At 46.7% G+C, this 21,593-nt stretch overlaps 1 protein-coding gene across 1 annotated transcript in view; it reads right to left on the bottom strand.

Moving 5' to 3' along the window:
- PACC1 (proton activated chloride channel 1) overlaps positions 1–7,579 on the bottom strand; it is a 49,779-nt gene extending 42,200 nt beyond the window's left edge. Inside the window, exons 1-2 of the mRNA XM_003273048.3 lie at positions 7,385–7,579; positions 2,726–2,822 (exon numbers count right to left, since the gene is read on the bottom strand). Coding sequence (XP_003273096.1) covers positions 2,726–2,822; positions 7,385–7,420 — 133 coding nt within the window. The 5' untranslated portion in view covers positions 7,421–7,579. The remainder of the gene's footprint in view (positions 1–2,725; positions 2,823–7,384) is intronic.
- Between the last annotated feature and the right edge of the window lie 14,014 nt (positions 7,580–21,593).

Genomic DNA, 21,593 nt, shown 5'->3' with positions numbered 1-21,593 from the left:
TGCTAAGGCTGGTCTCAAACTCCTGGCCTCAAGAGATCCTCCCATCTTGGCCTCCCAAAGTGTTGGGATTACCACCACTTAAAATAGTTTTTATAACCACTGATGTAGGCCAGGTGCAGTGGCTCACGCCTGTAATCCCAGCACTTTGGGAGGCCGAGGTGGGCAGATCACCTGACGTCATGAGTTTGAGACCAGCCTGGCCAACATGGTGAAACCCCGTCTCTACTAAAAATAAAAAAGTAGCCGGGTGTGGTGGCACGCGCATATAGTCCCAGCTACTCGGGAGGCTGGGGCAAGAGAATCACTTGAACCTGGGAGGCAGAGGTCGCAGTGAGCCGAGACTGCGCCACTGCACTCCAGCCCGGGTGACAGAGTGAGACTCCATCTCAAAAAAAAAAAAAAAAAAAAGACACCACTGGTGTAGTAGAGGGAGTTTAGGGTTGGGCGGAGTTTGATTCAGTCTGTGTTTACCAGCTATATGACCTCCCCATGCTTTACTCAACCTCCCTGAGGTTGGGGGCCTCATCTGTAAAAGGGGGATAACCACTTCACAGGGTTGATGTGAGAATTAAATGGGGCAAATGGGGTAGGACAGATCCTGGCACAGGGGAAGCAGTCAAGAAATGTTAGCTGCCCTTCCACCCTCCTTCCTTCCAGGCGGTCTTTTTTTTTTTTATTTTTTTGAGGCAGAGTCTCACTCTTGTCACCCAGGCTAGAGTGCAGTGGCATGATCTCATCTCACTGCAACCTCCGCCTCCTGGGTTCAAGCAATTCTCCTGCCTCAGCCTCCCAAGTAACTGAGATTACAGGCATGTGCCACCACACCTGGCTAATTTTTGTATTTTTTAGTAGAGACAGGGTTTCACCATGTTGGCCAGGCTGGTCTTGAACTCCTGACCTCAGGTGATCCACCTGCCTCAGCCTCCCAAAGCGCTGGCATTACAGGCATGAGCCACCGTGCCCGGTCCCTTCCATGCAGTCTTTTCTAAGGAGCAGGCAGAATCACATTAGTTCCTGTCTTGTTTCCCTCTCCCACAAACAGATGGGATCCATCCAAGAAGTTGAAGTCAGGCTGGGGCTTCATTCATTGACTCAACAAATCTTTATGGTGTGGTCAAGGCTAGGATGGTGAGCAAAACAGACTGGTCTCTGACCTCAGGGAGTTTCATTCTAGTAGAACAGGGGTCACCAACCCCCAGGCCATGGACCAACATGGGTCCATGGCCTGTTAGGAACTGGGCCAATACAGTAGGAGGTGAGCAGTGAGTGAGCATTACCACCTGAGCTCCACCTCCTGTCAGATCAGCTGCAGCATTAGATTCTCATAGGAGTGCAAACCCTACTGTGAGCTGCACATACAAGGGATCTAGGTTGTGTGCTCCTTATGAAAATCTAACTATGTCTGATAATGAGGTGGAACAGTTTCATCTTGAAACCATCCCCCAACCTCCATCTGTGGAAAAACTGTCTTCCACAAACCGGTCCCTGGTGCCAAAAAGTTGGGGACTGCTGTAGTAGAACAGACAGACATTAGTCAGACAAACAAACGCACCATTCCAACAGCAATAGCCGGAAAGGAGAGGCGCATGGACTATGAGACTGTGCTGGAGGGTGGGAGGTAACCTGGCCAGAAGGTTAGAGAAGGCTCTGTAGAAAAAAATGAGTGAGCTGAAAGCTGAAGAATGATTAGGCATTAACTATGTGATGAAGGAAAGTGAATTCCAGGCAGAGAAATAAAACAACAAAAAGGCCCTAGGATGAGAGGGAATGAGGCCTAAAATTAAAAAAGATCAGCATGGCTAAGGGCCAGAGAAAAAGGGGATGAGGGGAAGGAAGGAATGGAGAACTACTCTGAAGTTCAGCTGCGTAAGTGGTAGTATCATTCCTGCAAACAGGAAATACTAGGAGAGGACCAAGCTGGGGCTGAGATGATCATGAGGTCAATTTTGGACATGTGGAGTTGAGGGAACCTTTGGGAGATCCAAGCAGAACTATGACATGGGCAGTTGGAAATACAGGATATATAAATTTGCAGTTTGTAGGTAACCTCTGGGCTAGAGATATAAACATGGGAGTCATGTGTGAGCAAGCAGTGGCTGAAGCAGGGGAGCAGGCCTGGGTAGAACTGCCTATGAGAGTGAGAAAAATGGGCCTGCAACCAACATTTCATGCCCAAGAGCTGGAGAGTGACCGCAATGGAGCCTGGAAGGAGTGGCCTGAGAAATGCTGCATCACAGAAGCTAAGGGAGCAGCGTGTATCCGGGCGGAAGTAGTAGTCAGCAGTGTCAAACATTGCTGTAGGGCTCCACAAGATGCCAACTGGCTGATGGGACCCTGCTTACCCAGCTGAGCAGCATTACTGGATAGGCCTAGTATCTGAAAGGGGGGACCTATTAGATCTTCTTTGACCTGGATATTAGAGGCTCACCTGCTAGCAGCTTCCAGGGAAAGAGGAACAGAACAGCAGAGATCCAAAGCATTTGCCATTGTATGCAATGACCTGGCCTCAGGAAGTGGCTCAAATTGGAGTTAAGAGCAGATATCAGCCTAGACATATCCTCTGTTCCAAGGCTGGTTAAATATGTATGGCTTTAAAACTAGGGCAATACTTGAGACCTGACATCAGGGTGCAGGGAAGGGGGCTCCTCCTCTCCCAGTTGGCAAGGCGCCTAGACTGGGGTGTCCAGCTGCAGCAACAGCACAGCAAAGCACCAAACCCACTCACCTGGTAAGACACCCGGACCTTGGACTTTTACCGTCTCGTTGTCCTGCTCGTCTGCCAGCTCTGAGTTCTCAACCACCTGGTCCAACTCCTCACTCAGCTAAAGGGAGAAGCAAAGAGAGCAAAGACAAGTCAGCTATGTCAGCCTTGCTTTTCTACACTAGAATAAGAAAGCAGAAGCTGCTTCTCACTTAATTGTCACCAAAAACACATGACGTAGAGTGTGTTACAGCGATTTTACAGAAGAGGACACCGAAGCTCAGAAAGCTCAAGAAACTTTCTGCTCTCTGTGTTCCTAGGACTACTGTAGCAAGTACCACAAACCGAACAGCTTAATGTCTTCTCTCAAGTTCAACAACGGAAATGTCTTCTCTCACAGTTCTGGAGTCTAGAAGTCTGAAATCGAGGTGTTGGCAGGGTTGGCTCCTTCTGCGAGTGGTGAGGGAATCTGTTCCATGCCTCTCTCCTGGCTTCTGGTGACAGCCAGCAATCCTTGGAGTTCGTTGGCTTGTAGAGGCATCCAATCTCCACTCTCCGCTGCCATCTTTACAAGGTGTGCTCTCTCTGTCTTCACATGGTCATCGTCTTGAAGGACACCAGCCATGTTGGATTGGGGCCCACCTTACTCCTGTATGACCTCATCTTCACTAATTACACCTGCAATGACCCCATTTCCAAACAAGGTCACAATCTGAGGTACCTGGGGTTAGGACTTCAACACATCTTTTTTAAGGAAACACAATTCAACCCACAATATTTTCCATGGCCACAAAGCCAGGGAAAGATATAGCCAGGAGTCAAATCCAAGTTGGTCTAGTTCCAAAGCCCATGGTCTTAACCACTTCCCAAAGGAAGAGGAAATGCGGCTTAGAGTCTGCTGAGAGAAAAGAGGGAACAGTGAAGGTGGTGTCAGAGCTCCCTCTGGCACTCTGGCTGAAGTCCACTGACTTGGGCTGCCAATGGCAGAACACAGCAGGAAAGGCAGGCGGTCCATCACAGGGATAGGTGCTAATTACAATCAGCAGCCTGGTGGCCAGCAATCTCAACCTCACTTCATCAGTGGTCTCACCTGTCAAATGGGGAACTTATACCACTGAGAAGGGTAGAAGGATAGAAAGGATACCATGATAATCAACAAGTCTCTGTAGGATTAAGGAGGAGGGCAAGAGAGGTCAAGACCAGAGCTTAGAAGAGAAGCCATCCCTGAATTGGGAGGGAGAGGGGACAGCTTTCCCAAGCATTTTCTCAGGCTCGCAGCATGAGTGTTTAAGGTTTCAAGACATTTTCATTAAAAACTCACCTCCAAGAGACAAGCGAAAAACAGCTCTTATGAATCTATTCTTCTATCTCCCTCTCCACGACTCTGCTCCTGCCCCTTCAAATCAGGCAAAATCTCCATTTTATTTATTATTATTTTTTTATTATAATTTAGGTTTTAGGGTACATGTGCACAATGTGCAGGTTTGTTACATATGTATCCATGTGCCATGTTGATTTCCTGTACCCATTAACTTGTCATTTAGCATTAGGTATATCTCCTAATGCTGTCCCTCCCCCCCCTCCCCCCACCCCACAACAGTCCCCGGAGTGTGATGTTCCCCTTCCTGTGTCCATGAGTTCTCATTGTTCAATTCCCACCTATGAGTGAGAACATGCGGTGTTTGGTTTTTTGTCCTTGCGATAGTTTACTGAGAATGATGTTTTCCAGTTTCATCCATGTCCCTACAAAGGACACGAACTCATCATTTTTCATTTTAAAGCTCTCCAAGCACAAAAGAAAAGGCCGGGTGCGGGACCTGACACGGTGGCTCATGCCTGTAATTCCAGCACTTTGGGAGGCCGAGGTGGGTGGATCGCCTGAGGTCAGGAGTTCAAGACCAGCCTGGTCAACATGGTGAAACCCCATCTCTACTAAAAATATAAAACTTAGCCGGGCATGATAGCACACGCCTATAGTCCCAGCTACTTGTGAGGCTGAAGCAGGAGAATCTCTTGAACCCAGGAGGCGGAGGTTGCAGTGAGCCAAGATTGCGCCATTGCACTCCAGCCTGGGTGACAAGAGTGAAACTCCATCTCAAAAAAAAAAAAAAAACAAGAAAGAAAGAAAAGAAAAGCAACCAGTGGGAAAGGGCAGGGAGGCTGGTGAAGGCACGAAGAGATATAAGCCACTAACGGGAGCACAAATAAAGAGGTCCCCAGAGGTCTCACTGGCCAAAGGGAGAGGAGGATGTTAGTCCTAGGAAGTCTCAAAGTTCCCTGATCCAAGCCTCACCCAGGTTGACCCTGACCCAGGTGCTAACACCCTCCCACCATGTTCCCTTCCTGACTACCCGCAGCTGTAATAAGCCTGCCTCATTGCCTGCCCCTGGCCAAATTCTCAGTATATCCCACCCTCCCCAAGGAAAAATCCCCCCTCAGTAAATAAACCTACTCAGAGCTAGGTACACTTACAGAATGGTTCAGGCAAGAAAGATGCCGGCCATTCTCTGGGTGGCCCCTTTCTCTGAAGAAGGGAGAGACAGGCACTACAGAACAGGCACCCTTCCAGTGCCTTCCACCTTGGAGATGCCTCCAAAGAGAACCTGAGTCTACCCTTGGCCTTGGCCCTCCAAGTGGGATAAGTGCCTATATTTTAATAAACATTTTATGAGCCCTGCTAGGCTGGCTAAGTGTGGATGGTGAGGCACATGTTCCTGCTAAGCCAGGACCCCAAAGTGTCCTGGACGCAGGAGCTGCCCACACCCTGTTAACAAGAGCTATCATTCACCGTGGGGTCACTATCTGCCAGACACTGAGCCAAGCATTTTCCACACCAACTTATCTAATCCCCAAAGAACCCTGCGAGGTAGGGACTTTTGTTATCTTCATCTTTCAGACAAAGAAACTGAGGCTCAGAAAGTTATGTGACTCAATAAAAGTCACACAAATGGCAAGAGGCACAGCCAGGCACGAACGTGGGCTTTCTGACTTGTAATCCCTAATATTTATTCACTGTGCTCCACACCCTATAAACCTAAAAACTTTCAGACGCATCTCATTCCCCAGGATTCCCCCACTGTTTAGGGTACAGAATCTAGGGGTCATGGAATCCACAGCACTGGTTAAAATCCCTCAGACTCCTTTCGGACAAAGGAAACAGATGGAATAAAGGGGATGGGAGGAGAAATATAGAAATCTGTCCAAGGCCAGATTCCAGCCAAGATCCTACACTAAAAAATGCAAGCCTTAGGCAAATCTCATCTGCCTTCAAGTTGGCTTCTCCCTCCACTGTAGGGCTAAGCCACCTACTTTATATAGTCCACAAAGCCCTTCTGTGAATCAGTCTTTTACAAAGGGAGATATGTACAGCAGTAACTATTGACTAAGACAGAAGGCAAGTTCATATGAGAAGAACAGACAGAAATGCAGACGGGTCTGGAAAGTGGACCCCTATGGAGCACATGGAACTTGAGGTAGCCCTTGACTTCTGGGGGCATTTTACCCAATGGAGCTTGGCGGAGGGTTGATAAGAAATGGAGTGAGCACATGCACAGAGGCAGGAGCACATTCTAAAACTGAGTTTCCACTGTGGCCAGACCCTAGGTGGGTGAGGAGGTGGCAAAGGTAATGGCAGACATGGCTGCTGTGCTGTACAGAGCTTTGGGAGCTTGCTGAGAAGTCTGGACTGTTCTGGGCAGACGAAGGGCAGCGTCAGGTCTGAGAAAAAAGGAATGCTCCGAGGTGAAGGCAGGGCCTCAAGGCAAATCTGGACAGTATAAGAGACTGAAGGGAGCGATGATAACACAGTATCACACTCAGAGGTTACAGCAAACACAGGTACACAAACTGGAGGAGGACCGACCTGGAACTGCCTGACTTTGGCCAATGAGGGGGCACGATGGAGGGGCACAGAAGAGGACGGTTGCCAAAGATGACCAAGGTTTAGGGCTCGAGAAAAAATGGAGGAGGAGGAGGAGAGCAGTTTCACTAATACAGCTGGAGAAGTCAGGCGGCAGGGTCTGCCTGAAGGACGCGCTGGACGCACAGCCTGCAGCGCAGGACAGAGAAGAGACAAAGAACTGGAAAGTGATAAGTCGTAGGAGGAGGTGAGACTGGAGGGAGAGACGAAGAGGAGCGAGAACCAGCAAAGTCCATGAAGGCACTTTTTCAAAGTTAGGTGGTCACCAAAAAACAGGTAATCAACCCTGTCACCAGCCGCGGGGACCGCGAGGCCTTGGGCTTGAAGGGGGAGGATGCCGACCGCGCATCAGCTCTCGCCGGGAGGAGGGCGCGGGCGCTCCACTTGTTGCAAAGAACGCCGGGTTCCTCCGGGCCATTGGGCTGCCGCTCCGGCCGGGAGCGCGGAAGGCTGGGCCTCAGGTGGCTTCAATAATTCACATGCTGGTTACGGGTCGCGGCGCCGGGGACCCTACTCCAGACCTCGGCCATGCGACCCGCAGCATACGGAGAAGGCTGGGCGCCCGCTCCGCTGCCCCGCTTCCTTCCTGCCCCTGGGCCGCTCCTCTGCACCCCGGGAGCCCTCCCCCGACGCACCCGCCGGTCCCTCGGAAGAGCCCTCTGCCGCGCAGCCCCGACACCCCCCGCCCCGCATCCGCCCAGGCCCCCAGGACCCTGCTCCTCCGCCTCGAACTTCCCTTCCGTCTCTCACAACCTCGTACCTACCTCCTGGTAGGACGTGGAGCGCTCCTGCCGGATCATGGCACTGACCAGAGCTTCGGGACACCTGAGACCGCCCCAGACAGCGGCGCAGGGACGCAGCACTGCGGCCGCTGCACCTGGAACTACCGGCTCCGCGAGGCAAAACCGGTCCGGAGGGGCGTCCCGACCAAGCGTGGCGGTACTCGGCGCATGCGCCTGGCCGCTGCCGCCCGGGAGCCGCGAAAGGGTTGATGGGAAATGTAGTTCTGGGCGGGGGCGCCCCTCACACCAGCTCTCACCCCTGGGGCGGTAAAGCCTGCATGTGACCCTGGGCCAGCTAAGCTGGTCCTTAGACGCGTGCCTCTGCGTCTCTCACTTCCTCTCTTTGTTGGAGGGGGAGGGACGGAGAAGAGTGGAAAGTGGAACAAAGTCAGATGAGTAGGAGCCCCTAATCTATAATTGCAAGAGGAAGCTTGGCCTGGCGGTTTAAAATCGTAATAAATGTCTGGAGAGCATTTTGTATGTTAGTTACAAAGCGCTCTCACTCACATTATGCCGTTGATTCTGCAAGGAACCCTGTAAGAAGGACATTTTTCTCCCTAATTTACAAATGAAGAAACTGAGGTACTTTGTTTCAGAAAGGATGCGGGTGGAGCGGTAATCAAATGAAGATTATTTCATCCAGGGGTAGACTGCGGAGCCCATGTTCTCTCCATTATTCCAGAGGCAGGAGTACCCCTAGGTTCTTGTCCTGGTTCCGACCCTCCCCTTTAGGTCTTGCAATGCTCTGAGCCCTCCCCTCCTCTCCTCGCCTTAGAATGCAACTGCTAAATCCTGCCGTGCCTGACAAGGCCTATGAAAGCAGAAAGAAAGGATCGTGCAGAGAAAGCCCAAAGGCGCTGTTCAGCCACAGAAGAAGCCTCAAGCGCTAGATGTGGCGTAAAATCTGGTGTTGGCCCTGTGGCAGGGTGGACCTGAAGACCACATCTTCCTCTCCTCCCACTGCCTGAAACAGCTGTTGTGTGGGGGCCCTCGGCTCCTCAGTGGTGAAGCAGATAGAGGCTGCTTGTTGTGCCTTGGTGAATGCTGCTCTGTGTCCCTTGCAGCTGCAGCTTGGTAACCCCTCCACTCAGGCCACTGGGAGCCTCTTCTCTCCTCAGTGATAAGCAGAGTAGCGCCAGCCACATGAAAGAACCTTGGACCTCCTGGAGCATTAGCAATGGGAGGTCCCCATCACCTCTCCTGACCACTCACCCCTATCCCAGGCCCTCTGCTCTTGCATCTGTTATATGGGACAATATATATAGTGCCTAACGGCCGGGCGCAGGGGCTCACGCCTGTATTCCCAGCACTTTGGGAGGCCGAGGCAGGCAGATCGCAGGGTCAGGAGATCAAGACCATCCTGGCTAACACGGTGAAACCCTGTCTCTACTAAAAATACAAAAAATTAGCCGGGCGTGGTCACAGGCGCCTGTAGTCCCAGCTACTCGGGAGGCTGAGGCAGGAGAATGGCATGAACCCGGGAGGCAGAGCTTGCAGTGAGCCGAGATTGTGCCACTGCACTCCAGCCTGGGTGACAGAGCAAGACTCTGTCTCAAAAAAAAAAAAAAAAAAAAAAATAAATATATATATATATATATAGTGCCTAACACATCGTAGGCACTCGACAAATGTTTGTTACATTTATGAATGGAACACTGATTCCAGCCATTTCATTTAACAGTTGCTTATCAAAACAAATTAACAACAGCAGACCACTAATTAAATTCCTTACTGTATTAATACAATGGTACTTGATAGAACAAGTTCACACCATCATAGAATATTAGAGCTGGAAGGAACCAGAGAATTCTATTCCAACCCTGTCATTCCTCTCTAGTCTTTGTTGGTGTGACCAAACTGGAAAATTATGGGCTCCCACATTTGAAGGAGATACTGGCTAATAAAATATAAAATATGGCTTAACAAATACAATGTGCTGGGCACTGAGATACAGAAATGGATAAGATACCCTTGGGTCCTGGCTTTCGTGGCTCTTTCATGCAAGTGTGGAGAGACAGACCATAAACATGTAAATAATGTTCTGTCCTTGCGGCCCCCAAGTCCTCTCTCCCATTCCTTCATGAGCACACGCCAGTCAGGCTTTACTCCCCTCCACTGCACTGTAACAGTGCTTCTCAAGGTCACAAGTGACCTCAGTGTTGTCACATCAAATAGCCATTTTCCCATCCTCCTCTTTCTTGATTTATCAGACACAGTGGACTTGGCTGATCCTCCCTCCTTCTTGATACGCGTTCCTCCCTGGCTTCCCGGACACCACACACTCCCAGCTTGCTCCTACCTCACTTTGAAGCCATCCTCACAGGGTTAACACTAATTCTGCACAGGAATAGAGTTATAATTAAGCATTAATCAGGCTGTACTCTGACCCACTTCCTTGTAGCCAAAAGTCATGTAGCACTAGATACTTACCATTTGCATCTCCACTGCTCCTATAGGTAGGATTTCTGACATTAGAATCATAAGGCTTTTGCTTAAGAATTGTTTAAGGCCAGGCCCAGTGGCTCACGCCTGTAATCCCAACTCTTTAGGAGGCCAAGGAGGGCAGATTGCCTGAGGTCAGGAGTTCAAGACCAGCCTGGCCAACATGGTGAAACTTCATCTTTATTAAAAATACAAAAATTAACCAGGCGTGGTGGTGGGCACCTATAACCCCAGCCTCCCTAGCCTCCCTACTCAGGAGGCTGAGGTAGGAGAATCACTTGAACCCGGGAGGCGGAGGTTGCAGTGAGCACCACTGCACTCCAGCCTGGGCAACAATAGCAAAATTCTGTCTCAAAAAAAAAAAATTGCTTAAGATGTTTTTCAGATCACAAATTCCAGTGAAACAACTGACACCAACCAGTTTGAAGACACCAACAGAGGAATGGAATCAGCATGAGAATACAGCTGCTTCTCTCTGTCCCATGATTTCACCCTGTTCTCTTTGGCCAATCAGCAGTCTCCACACTTCAGCCTACTCCTTAAAAACCCTTAGAAAAGCCCCAAACTCCTTGAGAGAGGGTTTGAGGTTTCCCTCCATCTCCTCGATTGGATGCCTTATTGGTAAGCCTCTTTTTCTACTGCAACCCCCTGTCTTGGCATATTGACTTGCCGCACACATCAGGCAACAGGCCTATTAGAGTTACAGTTACAGTTACTGCTCCTTCTCAGCCTCTCTGCTGGCTTCTCGTCATCTCAGCTCTACAGGGCGGCCTTTCCCAAAGCTAGGTTTGTTGTTGTTGTTGTTGTTGTTGTTTTGGTTTTTTTAGATGGAGTCTCGTTCTGTCACCCAGGGTGGAATGCAGTGCGGCAATCTTGGTTCACTGCAACCTCTGCCTCCCGGGCTCAAGTGATTCTCCTGCCTCAGCCTTCCAAATAGCTGGGATTACAGGTGCCTGCCACCACACCTGGTTAAAATTTTTATATTTTTAGTAGAGACGGGGTTTCGTTATGTTGGCCAGGCTGGTCTCGAACTCTTGACCTCAAGTGATCTGTCTTCCTCAGCCTCCCAAAGTGCTGGGGGAATTATAGGCGAGAGCCCCCACGCCCAGCCCCAAAGCTAGATTTTCCACCTCCTTTCTATTCACTCCATAGGGGCTAGTGAAGTGGTCACCTCTAGCCTCACGGCTTGAATTATCATCTATACCCTAAAGATTCCTGCTATAATTGACTTGTGGTCCCCCAAAATATGTTGAAGACCTAGATCTCAGTACCTCAGAATGTGACCTTAGATGGAAATAGGGTCATTGCAGATGTAATTAGGATGAGGTCATATTGGAGTAAGGTGATCTCTCAATCCAATATGACTCGTCCTTATAAAAAGGTGGAAGACACGGGCCAGGGTGGTAGGATGCTAATATATCTGGGGGATGTCAAGAGAGGCCTCCCGATGGCAGTTACTTTTGAGTTGAGACCTAAATGACAAGAAGGGACCAGCACATGATGGTCTGCGTGGGTACAGACAGAAGGCACAGGTACAGTACACAGGTCCTAGGCTGACGCACAAGCAGAAGGCAGTGTCAGTGGAGAGGACCACTAGGGGCATGTAGTGTAACCACCTGATGTGTTCTTCCTGCCTGCTGTATGGACAATATCAATTCACTGAGACCATGGCATTGAAGTAAAAAAGGGTTTAACTGACTGAGGCCACAGGGAGACAGAGTTATTACACAAATCAATCTCCCCAAGCATTTGGGGGTCAGGGGTTTTCAAAGGTAGTTTGTGGGATAGGATAGGGGTGGGTGCTTGCTACTGATTGGTTGGGGTTGCAATCACAGGGGTGTGGGAAATGGTCTTCCAGTGCACTTAGTCACTGCTGGGTGGGGGCCACAGGAGTGATTGGTGGGTCCAGGTGGAGCCATCAGTGTCAGACATGCAAAAAACCCAAAAAGACATTTCAAAAAGCCAAGCTGAGGTTCTACAATAGTGATGTTATCTGCAGGAGTAATTGGGGAAGTTGCAATGTCTTGTGATCTCTAGAATAATGGCTGGCAATCATTTACATCTATACCTTAGCAGGAGGCATTTTCAGGAGTCAGGGCAAGGGAGAAGCCAGGGCTTTTTTTTTCCGCTGTTCTCTGCCTCTTGCAGTTTCCCTTCCATGGCTCCAGGCCCTGATACAAAGGCTTTTTGTGGTCCTAGCTTCAGCCAGGTGACTCAGGCCCTTAGACTCTAATAAACACCACTGTTGCCTGGCATGGTGGCTCACGCCTGTAATCCCAGCACTTTGGGAGGCTGAGGCAGGCGGATCACCTGAGGTCGGGAGTTTGAAGCCAGCCTGACCAACATGGAGAAACCCTGTCTCTACTAAAAATACAAAGAATTAGCCGGGCATGGTGGCGCATGCCTGTAATCCCAGCTACTCGGAGGCTGAGGCAGGAGAATCACTTGAACCTGGGAGGTGGAGGTTGCAGTGAGCCGAGATTGCGCCACTGCACTCCAGCCTGGGCAACAAGAGCAAAACTCCATCTCAGAAAAGATAAATAAATAAAAAAAAAATAAACACCCCTGTTACCCTTCCATTGGCTGGAATGGTGACTTCCTGCTGTTGATACTCTCTGGTTGCCTCAGGGTTACTGTCTCAGCTTCTTTCATCACCTGTGTAACTGGCTCCCTGTATTCAGCCATTCTGTTCTATCCAGAATAGTTTCTATTTTGGGAGAGAGAGCATCAGGATAAATAGCTAATGCATGCGGGGCTTAATACCTAGGCGATGGGTTGACAGATGCAGCAAACCACCATGGCACACGTTTACCTATGTAACAAACCTGAACATTCTGCACATGTATCCTGGAACTTAAAATAAAATAAAATTTTTGAAAAAAGAATACTTTCCATTTTTCTTGCCGGTGACTAACTGATTCCAAGTGCTTTGGAAAAATATGTCTGGGTTCAAGTAGAAAATGACAATCAGAGGGGTGCCTGGAGAAATCCAAGGGCCTATGAGCATGTTATTCACGTATAGACTTATCCTCAGCATCTCAGGGAGCAGGGAGCTCTATGGGATCAGTACAAATTAGAAGGGTCTTTTGGCTTAAAGATGTTCCTTACAAACAGAACTCTAGAAAGAGAAAGGGCCCAAGCAGAGAGGCAGCACAAGGTATGATAGGGATGTTATCGTGACATGCATCAGGAAGGGGATGATATTCTATTCAGGGGTTTTCAAGGGCCTCCTCCATCCCAGAGATCTTGTGACACAGTGTAATGCAGATACTGCACTTCGAGCTTTACAAGTCCACTACCATTGTTAGTTTTAACACAGTCCTATGAAAGAGGCAGGCTGGCATGTTACTAATGTGGAAATTGAGATTCAGAGTAAAGTTAATGGACACAGATCCTGTTTAAGTCACTCTGCACTAGAAGCCCATCCTGTTAAATAAGTAAAAGTATAAACATTTGGTATAGTCGCTGGGGGGAAGGATATATCACCTGGTGGTTACGGCAGGCTGTAGGACACATGGCCTGTGTTTGACTTGGCTCTGTCACCTACTGTGAGAGCTACGCAAGGTACTGAAGGTCCGCTGACATAGTAATAGTTATGTCCCAGAGTTAAAGTGAGGATTAAATGAGCTTATTAACATCAAAGTACTGAAACCAGTACCTGGCACACAGTGAGCCCTTCTCTGGTCTTGTTTGCCAGTTCTACCAACCACCAAATGTTAGGAGCTCAGTCCCCTCTGTTCACATGCACTTCCCTTGGCGATCTCATCCATTCCTGTGGCTTTACATACAACACCTATGCCAGTGAATTCCAAAATTTCTATCTCCAGCCCAGAACTCTCCCCTCATTCTAGACTTGTATATTTAATTGCCAATTTGATATGTTCAGTTAAATGTCTAACACACATCACAAACTGAACAAGACCCAAATTGATCTTGATCTTCTCCTGCAAAACCTACTCCTATATCAATAAATGGCAATTCCATCTTTCTAGTTACTCAGGGCAACAACCTCGAACTCACCTTTGACTCCTCTCTGTTTCTCACATCCCAAGTCTCATCTGTCAGCAAATTCTATCAACCACATCTTCAAAACATATCCACAGTCAACCACTTCTCACCACCTCCCCAGGCACCACCCTGGTCTGAGCAGCCATCATCTCCCACCTGGATTATTGCAGTAGCCTCCCAGCTTCAGCCAGAGTTGTTCCATTAACATTTAAACTTATTCTGTCACAGGTGTCCTAACCAGAATGACTCTATTTTGAATAAAGGCCATATAAAGCCAAAAAAAAAAAAAAAAACTGCTGGGTGACTTTCTCAGGAAGTTAGGCACTCTTTATCACAAGATGTCTAGGGTTGAGGAAACAAGTGAACGGAAAAAGGCATTCTTAGTTTAAAAATGGGTTTTACTCTAATGATACTATTAATAGTACACCCATAAATTCTTGCTGAAATCAATAGTTACACAAGAGAACATGAATACTAATATCCTGTCACAAGCTGATCACAGGACTTTATAATAAAGTACACTATTGTTAGCCCTAATATCCTATATAAGCAAGCATTACATTAAGGTAGAGGCGTTCCTCCTCTTGCTTTCTGAGCATGCCGTACTCTGTAATAGAGTGGTTTCTAATAAACTATTTAAACTTTACCATACTCTGTGACTTGCCCTGAATTATTTCCCTGCAAGAGCCAAGAACCTGCTCTTGGGGTCTTGGGTGAGACCCCTTTTCTGGTAACATTTTCCCGTTGCATCTCCACTGGAACCTTAATGAGGTGAGACCCTCCAACCCAGAGAAAATACACTGTGCAGCACCAATTGGCCAACTTTGGGTAAGTGGTGGAATATATTTTTATACTGGTAAAGGACAGGGGTACTTGTCTAAAACTGGGTTAGAGGTCCAACTATGAAGGGTTGGAGGCCCTCCACATCCTCATAGCTGGATATGGATTCAGTGTGACGAGATATTAACCATTACTCTCTTTAGATTAGCCCTCCTTGCACTCTTAGCTTGCAGTCTTGGCTGCTCATTAAAGGCTGCTACCTGCCAGTTTCCTGATTGCTGTCTATGTTTCACTGCTGTGTTTTCCTGTTGCTTTTCAGAGGCCTCACTTGACCAGTCCTGATATTTTTAACTTTCACTTTCCTCATCTGCCTTCGGATTATCGGCTCTTTGCCTGTCTGCTCCAGCATCCTGTTAAGGTACACTGGGGATGAATGGTTCTGCAAGATTTACTTTCCCTATATGTAGCCCATTTACATGAATTATTTATTGCCTCCCCTTCTCTCAAAATTGAAACTTGGTATTTCCAATTTTTATTTGTTTATTCTTTTTTTTGGAGATGAAGTTTTGCTCTGTCGCCCAGGCTGGAGTGCAGTGGCGTGATCTCAGCTCACTGCAACCTCCGTCCCCCAAGTTCAAGTGATTCTCATGCCTCAGCCTCCCAAGTAGCTGGGACTATGGGTGTGTGCCACCATGCCTGGCTAATTTTTGTATTTTTAATAGAGACGGGGTTTCAGCATGTTGGTCAGGCTGGTCTTGAACTCCTGACCTCAAGTGATCCACCCACCTCGGCCTCCCAAAGTGCTGGGATTACAGGCATGAGCCACCATGCACAGCCAGTACTTAGAAATTTTAAATGAAAAATTCCAGAGTGTATGATTGAGCCAGGCAGCAATTATGCCAGTCCCCTGTAGACAAACAGCTCTAGGATAGGGAACTGGAGATTTGTTTTTAGCAGTTCCTTTTCATCTGCTCACTAATCAAATGACTTTTACTTCTTGGTTAGGGACAGCAAGACCATGTAAGTCTCACCCTGCTTGCCATCACTGTCCTGAGCCTGGACATTCCTTCCTGGGTCCGTGTCATTTCCCTTGCTTAGTGAGACATTTCTTTGTCAAGCCCCCTATTGTGGTCTCTCTAGTGCAAATGGCTCAACTCATTATTTGGGTAATATGAATAGCTGAATTAAAGTGACCACAGGGGCTGGGTATATGGCTCACACCTGTAATCCTAGCACTTTGGGAGGCCAAAGCAGGAGGATCATTTGAGCCCAGGAGTTCAAGAGCAGCCTGGGCAACATAGCAAGACCACGAATCTATTTTTATTAAAAAAAAAAAAAAGGTGACCACAGGATCATTTTCCCTTGCTCATTTGGCTCTGAAAGCTCTTTCATCCTTTTTAGTGGAGCTCAGCCAGTGGCAGTACAACCTCATTCACAATGATCTCTACTTTCGCCTTTACCTGCTCCCCTCATGGGTAACACAGCCTTAATCCTAAAAAGCTCGCCACTAGGGTACATATTACAGCATTGGGACCAATTTAAATTAGGTGGGCTTAAGAAAAAGAAATTTCTATTTTTGTGTAATATTGTTTGGCCCTAATAGGGCCAAATAATAATGTTATTATTCCAAATAATAATAATGTTATTTGGAAAGTCAAGAAAAATGGCCACCTAATGGAACTACAGCCTTTAATAGTTATGCTTCAACTTGATTTGTTTTGCAAGCAGGAGGGAAAATGGGGTGAAATACCATACGTTCAAGCATTTTTATTGCTTAGTCAGGATAAAACTCTACAACAAGCATGTAAATGTTTAATGAAAACAAAAGAGGAAAACCAATTAGATATTCTAGATGATCTTTCAATGCAAGCCTTGGTCAGTTCCAATGCTTCAGGTGCATCTGCCCCTGTCCCTTCTAGCCCTTCTGGTAGTTCTGTTGAGACCTCTTCATATCCTCCTCCTTATCTGTCTAGCCCTATTTTACATCTACATCCTTCTGAGATACTCAGTCCTATTCTGTACCCGTTACTCCCTGAGGAATCCAGCCCCACCTGTACTACCCACAGTGGAGCCTCTTAGCAACTTTCAAAGGAAAATCTTTGCTTAGAGAAGTGGCAAATGGGGAAGAAGGCACTGTGAGGGTACGTGTCCCTTTTTCTATGTCTGATTTGGCATTATGCAAAGAAAAATTTGGTTGTTTCTCTGAAGACCCAGGAAAATTTATAGACGAATTTGAGAAACTAACTGACATAATTTAACCTGGCAGGATTTGCATATTTTGTTATCCACCTGCTGTAAGGTGGAAGAAAAACAATGGATTTTGGGAATAGCTAAGACACATGCAGATGAAATGCTATCCCACAATTCTAATCATACTATCTACAGGGCTGGGGGTATTGCAGTTCCTGATCAAAATCCAGGATGGAATGATCAAAGGGATAGTGAAGACTGAGAGGAGAGATCACATGATCACTTGTTTATTAGAAGGGATAAACACATGTACAAAAAAACCTATTAATTATGATAACGTGAAGGAAGTTACCCAGGGTAAAGATGAGAATCTGGCTTTGTTTCAGGGACAATTGAGGCAATTAGGAAATATACTGATCCCACTTCAAAAGGACAAACCTGATTGGGGGTACATTTTATAATCCAGTCTGCCCTTGATATCCATTGGAAACTGCAAAAAAAGCAGCCTTGGGTCCCCAGACTACTATGAACCAGTTTTGGGACATGGCATTTATGGTTTTTAATAACAAGGACAACACAGAGAAAGCAGAAAAACTTAAGACAGCTTCTCAAAAGGGACAGCTCTTAGCTGTGGCCTTAAGCTTGCCACCCACATGGGGGTTGCCCTTACACTTCTCAGCCTTGGCAAGGGAAGCTAGAAGGCAGAAAGCCCCAATCTGGGCTTCCAGATCACCACAACTTGAATATAAATTAATGTGCTTGCTGTAAGAAAACTGGCCATTGGGAAGCGGGAATGCGCACCACTCACTGTTGGGTTTTCTCAGACATCCTTGCTTTAGGTGCTGAAGGCCAAGAGTGATGGGGCTCGAGACCTTCTGTCACAGCTCTCATTGGGCAACAAAACCATATATCTGAAGGATCCTGGGGTAACCCTTCAAGTGGCAGGTAAGAGCATTAATTTCTTTCTCTATACAGGGGCTGCTTGCTCTGTTTTGACGCATTATGAAGAGGCTTTATCATCCCGAGACTGCATGGTCACGGGGATAAATGGACAAGCTCATAGGTGCTGTTTTAGCATCCTCTAAGCTGCTCTTCTTTTTTTTTTTTTCTTTTTTTGAGATGGAGTCTGACTCTGTCACCAGGCTGAAGTGCAATGGCACGATCTCGGCTCACGGCTTCATATGCTTTTCTTTTAATGCCTGAATGCCCTGCCTCTCTGTTGGTAAGAAATGTATTAACTCAGCTTCAAACTGTAGTCTCTTTCAGAGATTACAAGGTGGATGAGGAATTGCTTTTACTTCTCTCCACGACAATGGAGAAAAATTAATAGAGATTCAGCTAGCTTGCATGTTGTAGTAACCTCCCAAATAGATCCTATGGTTTGGAACATTTAAGTTCTGGGGAGGGCATTAAATACCCCTCCAGTTTGTATGTAACTTAAACCCGGTGTCTCATATTCTCTGGAAAAGACAATACCCTTTGAGACCAGAGGCACAAAGAGGAATCCAGCCATTAATAAATAAGTTTCTGCAATTTGGTTTGCTGAGACTCTGAGTCTCCCTGTAATACTCCAATCTTGTCAGTTAAAAAGACAAGTGGAGACTATAGATTTGTTCAAGACCTCCTGGTTGTCAATGAGGCTGTTGTTTTCACACAACCTATAGTATGCAATCCTTACAGGCTGTTAGCCCAGGTCCCTGGGGATGCTAATTGGTTTACAATCTTAGATCTTAAGGAAGCCTTTTTCTGTATTTTGGTGCACCCTGATTCGCAATCCATCTTTGCTTTTGAATGGACTGACTCACGTAGTCATTTAGTTTCTCAATTAACTTGGACAGTTCTTCCCTAGGGGTTTGGAGATACCCCTCATTTATTTGGAAATGCGTTGACTAAAGAATTTAAAATGTTGTGATTGGATAAGGGCACCATTATTCAGTACTTAATGATCTGCTTATTGCTAGCCAACCAAAAGGGACTCAGACAATAACACCATTTCGTTGTTAAATTTTCTGAGAACTAATGGATATATACAGTCTTGCTGTACAAGGCCTAGATTTCTTTTCTTTTTATGTTTTTGAGGCAGGGTTTGGCTCTGTCGCCCAGGCTGGAGTGCAGTGGTGTGACCTCAGCTCAATGCAACCTCCATCTCCTGGGGTCAAACAGTCCTCCCACCTCAGCCTCCCGAGTAGCTGGGACCACAGGTGCACACTACTACACCCAGCTAATTAAAAAGAAAATTTTTTTAGAGACGGTTTCGCTGTGTTGCCCAGGCTGGTCTTGAACTCCTGAGCTCAATCAAGTGATCCTCCCACCTCAGCCTCCCAGAGTGTTGAGATTATAGGTGTGAGCCACTACGCCAAGCCAAGGCCCAGATTTCAACTCAAAAAGTTAAGTATTTGGGATATGTCTTAACTCCTGGCACCCGGGCAATAGCCCTGGTACAAAAAGAAGCTATTTTAGGTGTTCCAGAACACCAAACTAGAAAACAATTACGGGCTTTCCTAGGGATGGCAGAATTCTGCCATTTATGGGTACCCAGATTTGGGATATGGCCAAGCCTTTAGATGACACTGTATGAGGAGCAGACTCACATCCTTCTGAACGGGATAACAATTATAAACACGCTTTTAATACTCTCTAAAAGTACATCTCCAGCCTTAGGAATCCCCAGTCTTGACAAACCAGTCTTCGTTTACGTGGCTGAAAAACAACAAACAGCCCTGTGCATTCTTGTCCAGAAACTAGGAGATATCCCTTAACTGGTTGCATACTTTTCTAAGCAATTACACCATGTGGCTTCAGGATGGCCCAGATGTCTCAGAGCAGTGGCAGCAACTGCTTTTCTGGTAGATGAAGCTAACAAATTAACTTTGTGGCAAAATCTGGAGTTTTTGACCCCACACCAAGTCCAAGAGGTTCTAGAAGCTGAAGGACACCTATAGATAACCAAGATATGCTTATTAAAGTACCAGGCTTTATTGTTTAGACACTCCTGATATTACTCTTAAAGGATGTCAAACCTTAAGCCTGGCTACTTATCTGCCTGAGGCTATGGACCCTCTAGATCATTCTTGCATGCAAGTTATGGAGCAAATTTATTCCAGCGGGGCAGACTTAAAAGATGAGCCACTAGATAATCCTGAAATAGAATGGTTTACAAATGGGGGCAGTTTTATGTATCAGGGAAACTGGAGAGCCAGGTAGGCTCCTGCCAGTTAGCATGAGGTAATCGAAGCCCAGGCTCTAACAGCTTCTAGCTCAGCTCAAAAAGGAGTTAATGGGCTAGGTGTGGTGGCTCACACCTGTAATCTCAGCACTTTGGGAGGCCGAGGTGAGTGAATCACCTGAGGTCAGGAGTTTGAGACCAGCCTAACATGACAAAACCCCTTCTCTACTAAAAATAAAAAAATTAGCTGGGCTTGGTGGTGGGCACCTGTAATCCCAGCTACTCAAGAGGCTGAGGAATCACTTGAACCCAGGAGACGGAGGTTGCAGTGAGCCAAGATTACACCACTGTACTCCAGCCTGGGTGACAGAGCAAGACTCCATCTCTCTCTAAAAAAAAAAAAAAAAAAAAAAAAAAAAAAAAAAAAAAAAAAAAAAAAAAAAAAAAAACAAGCAGTTAATGGCTCCTACCATAGCCCTTCAATTGGGAAATGATTTAAGAGTGAATATTTACACTGACTCCAAGTATGCCTTTCTGGTCTTTATGCTCATGTTATCATTTGGAAGGAACAGAGATTCCTAACTGCTGCTAAGGGTTCCCGTATAAAATACCACTTGGAAATTTTAAATCTACTAGATGATGTCCTGCTATCAAAGGAAGTTGCTGTGAGTCACTGCAGGGGGCATCAGAAGGGAGACTCCACTATAATAAAAGGAAATTCTTTTGCAGGGGCTATACCCAAGGCAGCTAGCTGCATTAAGGGAGCCAGTCAACTTTGTGGGCGTGTTGGTACCCACTGCCCTGGTGATGATAAAGCCACAGTATACTAAAGGAGAATAGGAATGAGCTAAAACCCCTGGATTAACTTTAAACACTTCCAGATGGCTAATTGACGAAAATGACAAGCTATATGTACCAAAGGCTGATCAATGCAAAGTAGTTAAACATGTGCATGACTCCACTCATTTGGGAAGAGATTCCCTATTTCAATTGATGTCTTGTCTTTTTATAGGAAAAACCCTTCTTAAAACAGCAAAACAAGAGACTTGGGCCTGTGAACTATGTGTCCAAAATAACCCAAATAATCAACCTTTACCTCCTCCTTTAGTAAAGCCTGTTCAGCATAGGGGAACATACCCAGGTGAAGACTGGCAAATAGACTACACTCAAATACCCCCATGGGAAGGATTCAAATATTTATTAGTATTCATTGATACCTTTACTTGTTGGATTGAAGCTTTCCTACCTGGTCTGAAAAGACAACTGACATTTCTAAATTTTTATTAAAGGAAATAATCCCTAAGTTTGGGCTGCCTAAAAGCTTACAGAGTGACAATGGCTCATTTTTCACAGCAACAAGAACTCAAAATATATCACTGGCTCTAGGAATTCGGTATCGCCTTTATTCAGCATGGAGGCCACAGTTTGCAGGAAAAGTAGAAAAGGTCAAACTTCAAAGAGGACTCTTGCCAAGTTATGCCAGGAAACATCAGAAACCTATTTGTCTCTATTGCCTGTGGCCTTGTTGCTAGTTTTGGCTGCCCCTAAGGGAAACTTGCAGCTCAGCTCTTTCAAAATAATGTATGGAAGTCCTTTCTTAACTGC

The sequence above is a fragment of the Nomascus leucogenys genome, chromosome 5, assembly GCF_006542625.1.
Source record: "Nomascus leucogenys isolate Asia chromosome 5, Asia_NLE_v1, whole genome shotgun sequence".
NCBI lineage: Eukaryota > Metazoa > Chordata > Mammalia > Primates > Hylobatidae > Nomascus > Nomascus leucogenys.
The sequence above is the reverse complement of the archived record's forward strand: the minus strand, read 5'-3'. Positions and strand labels throughout refer to the sequence as shown.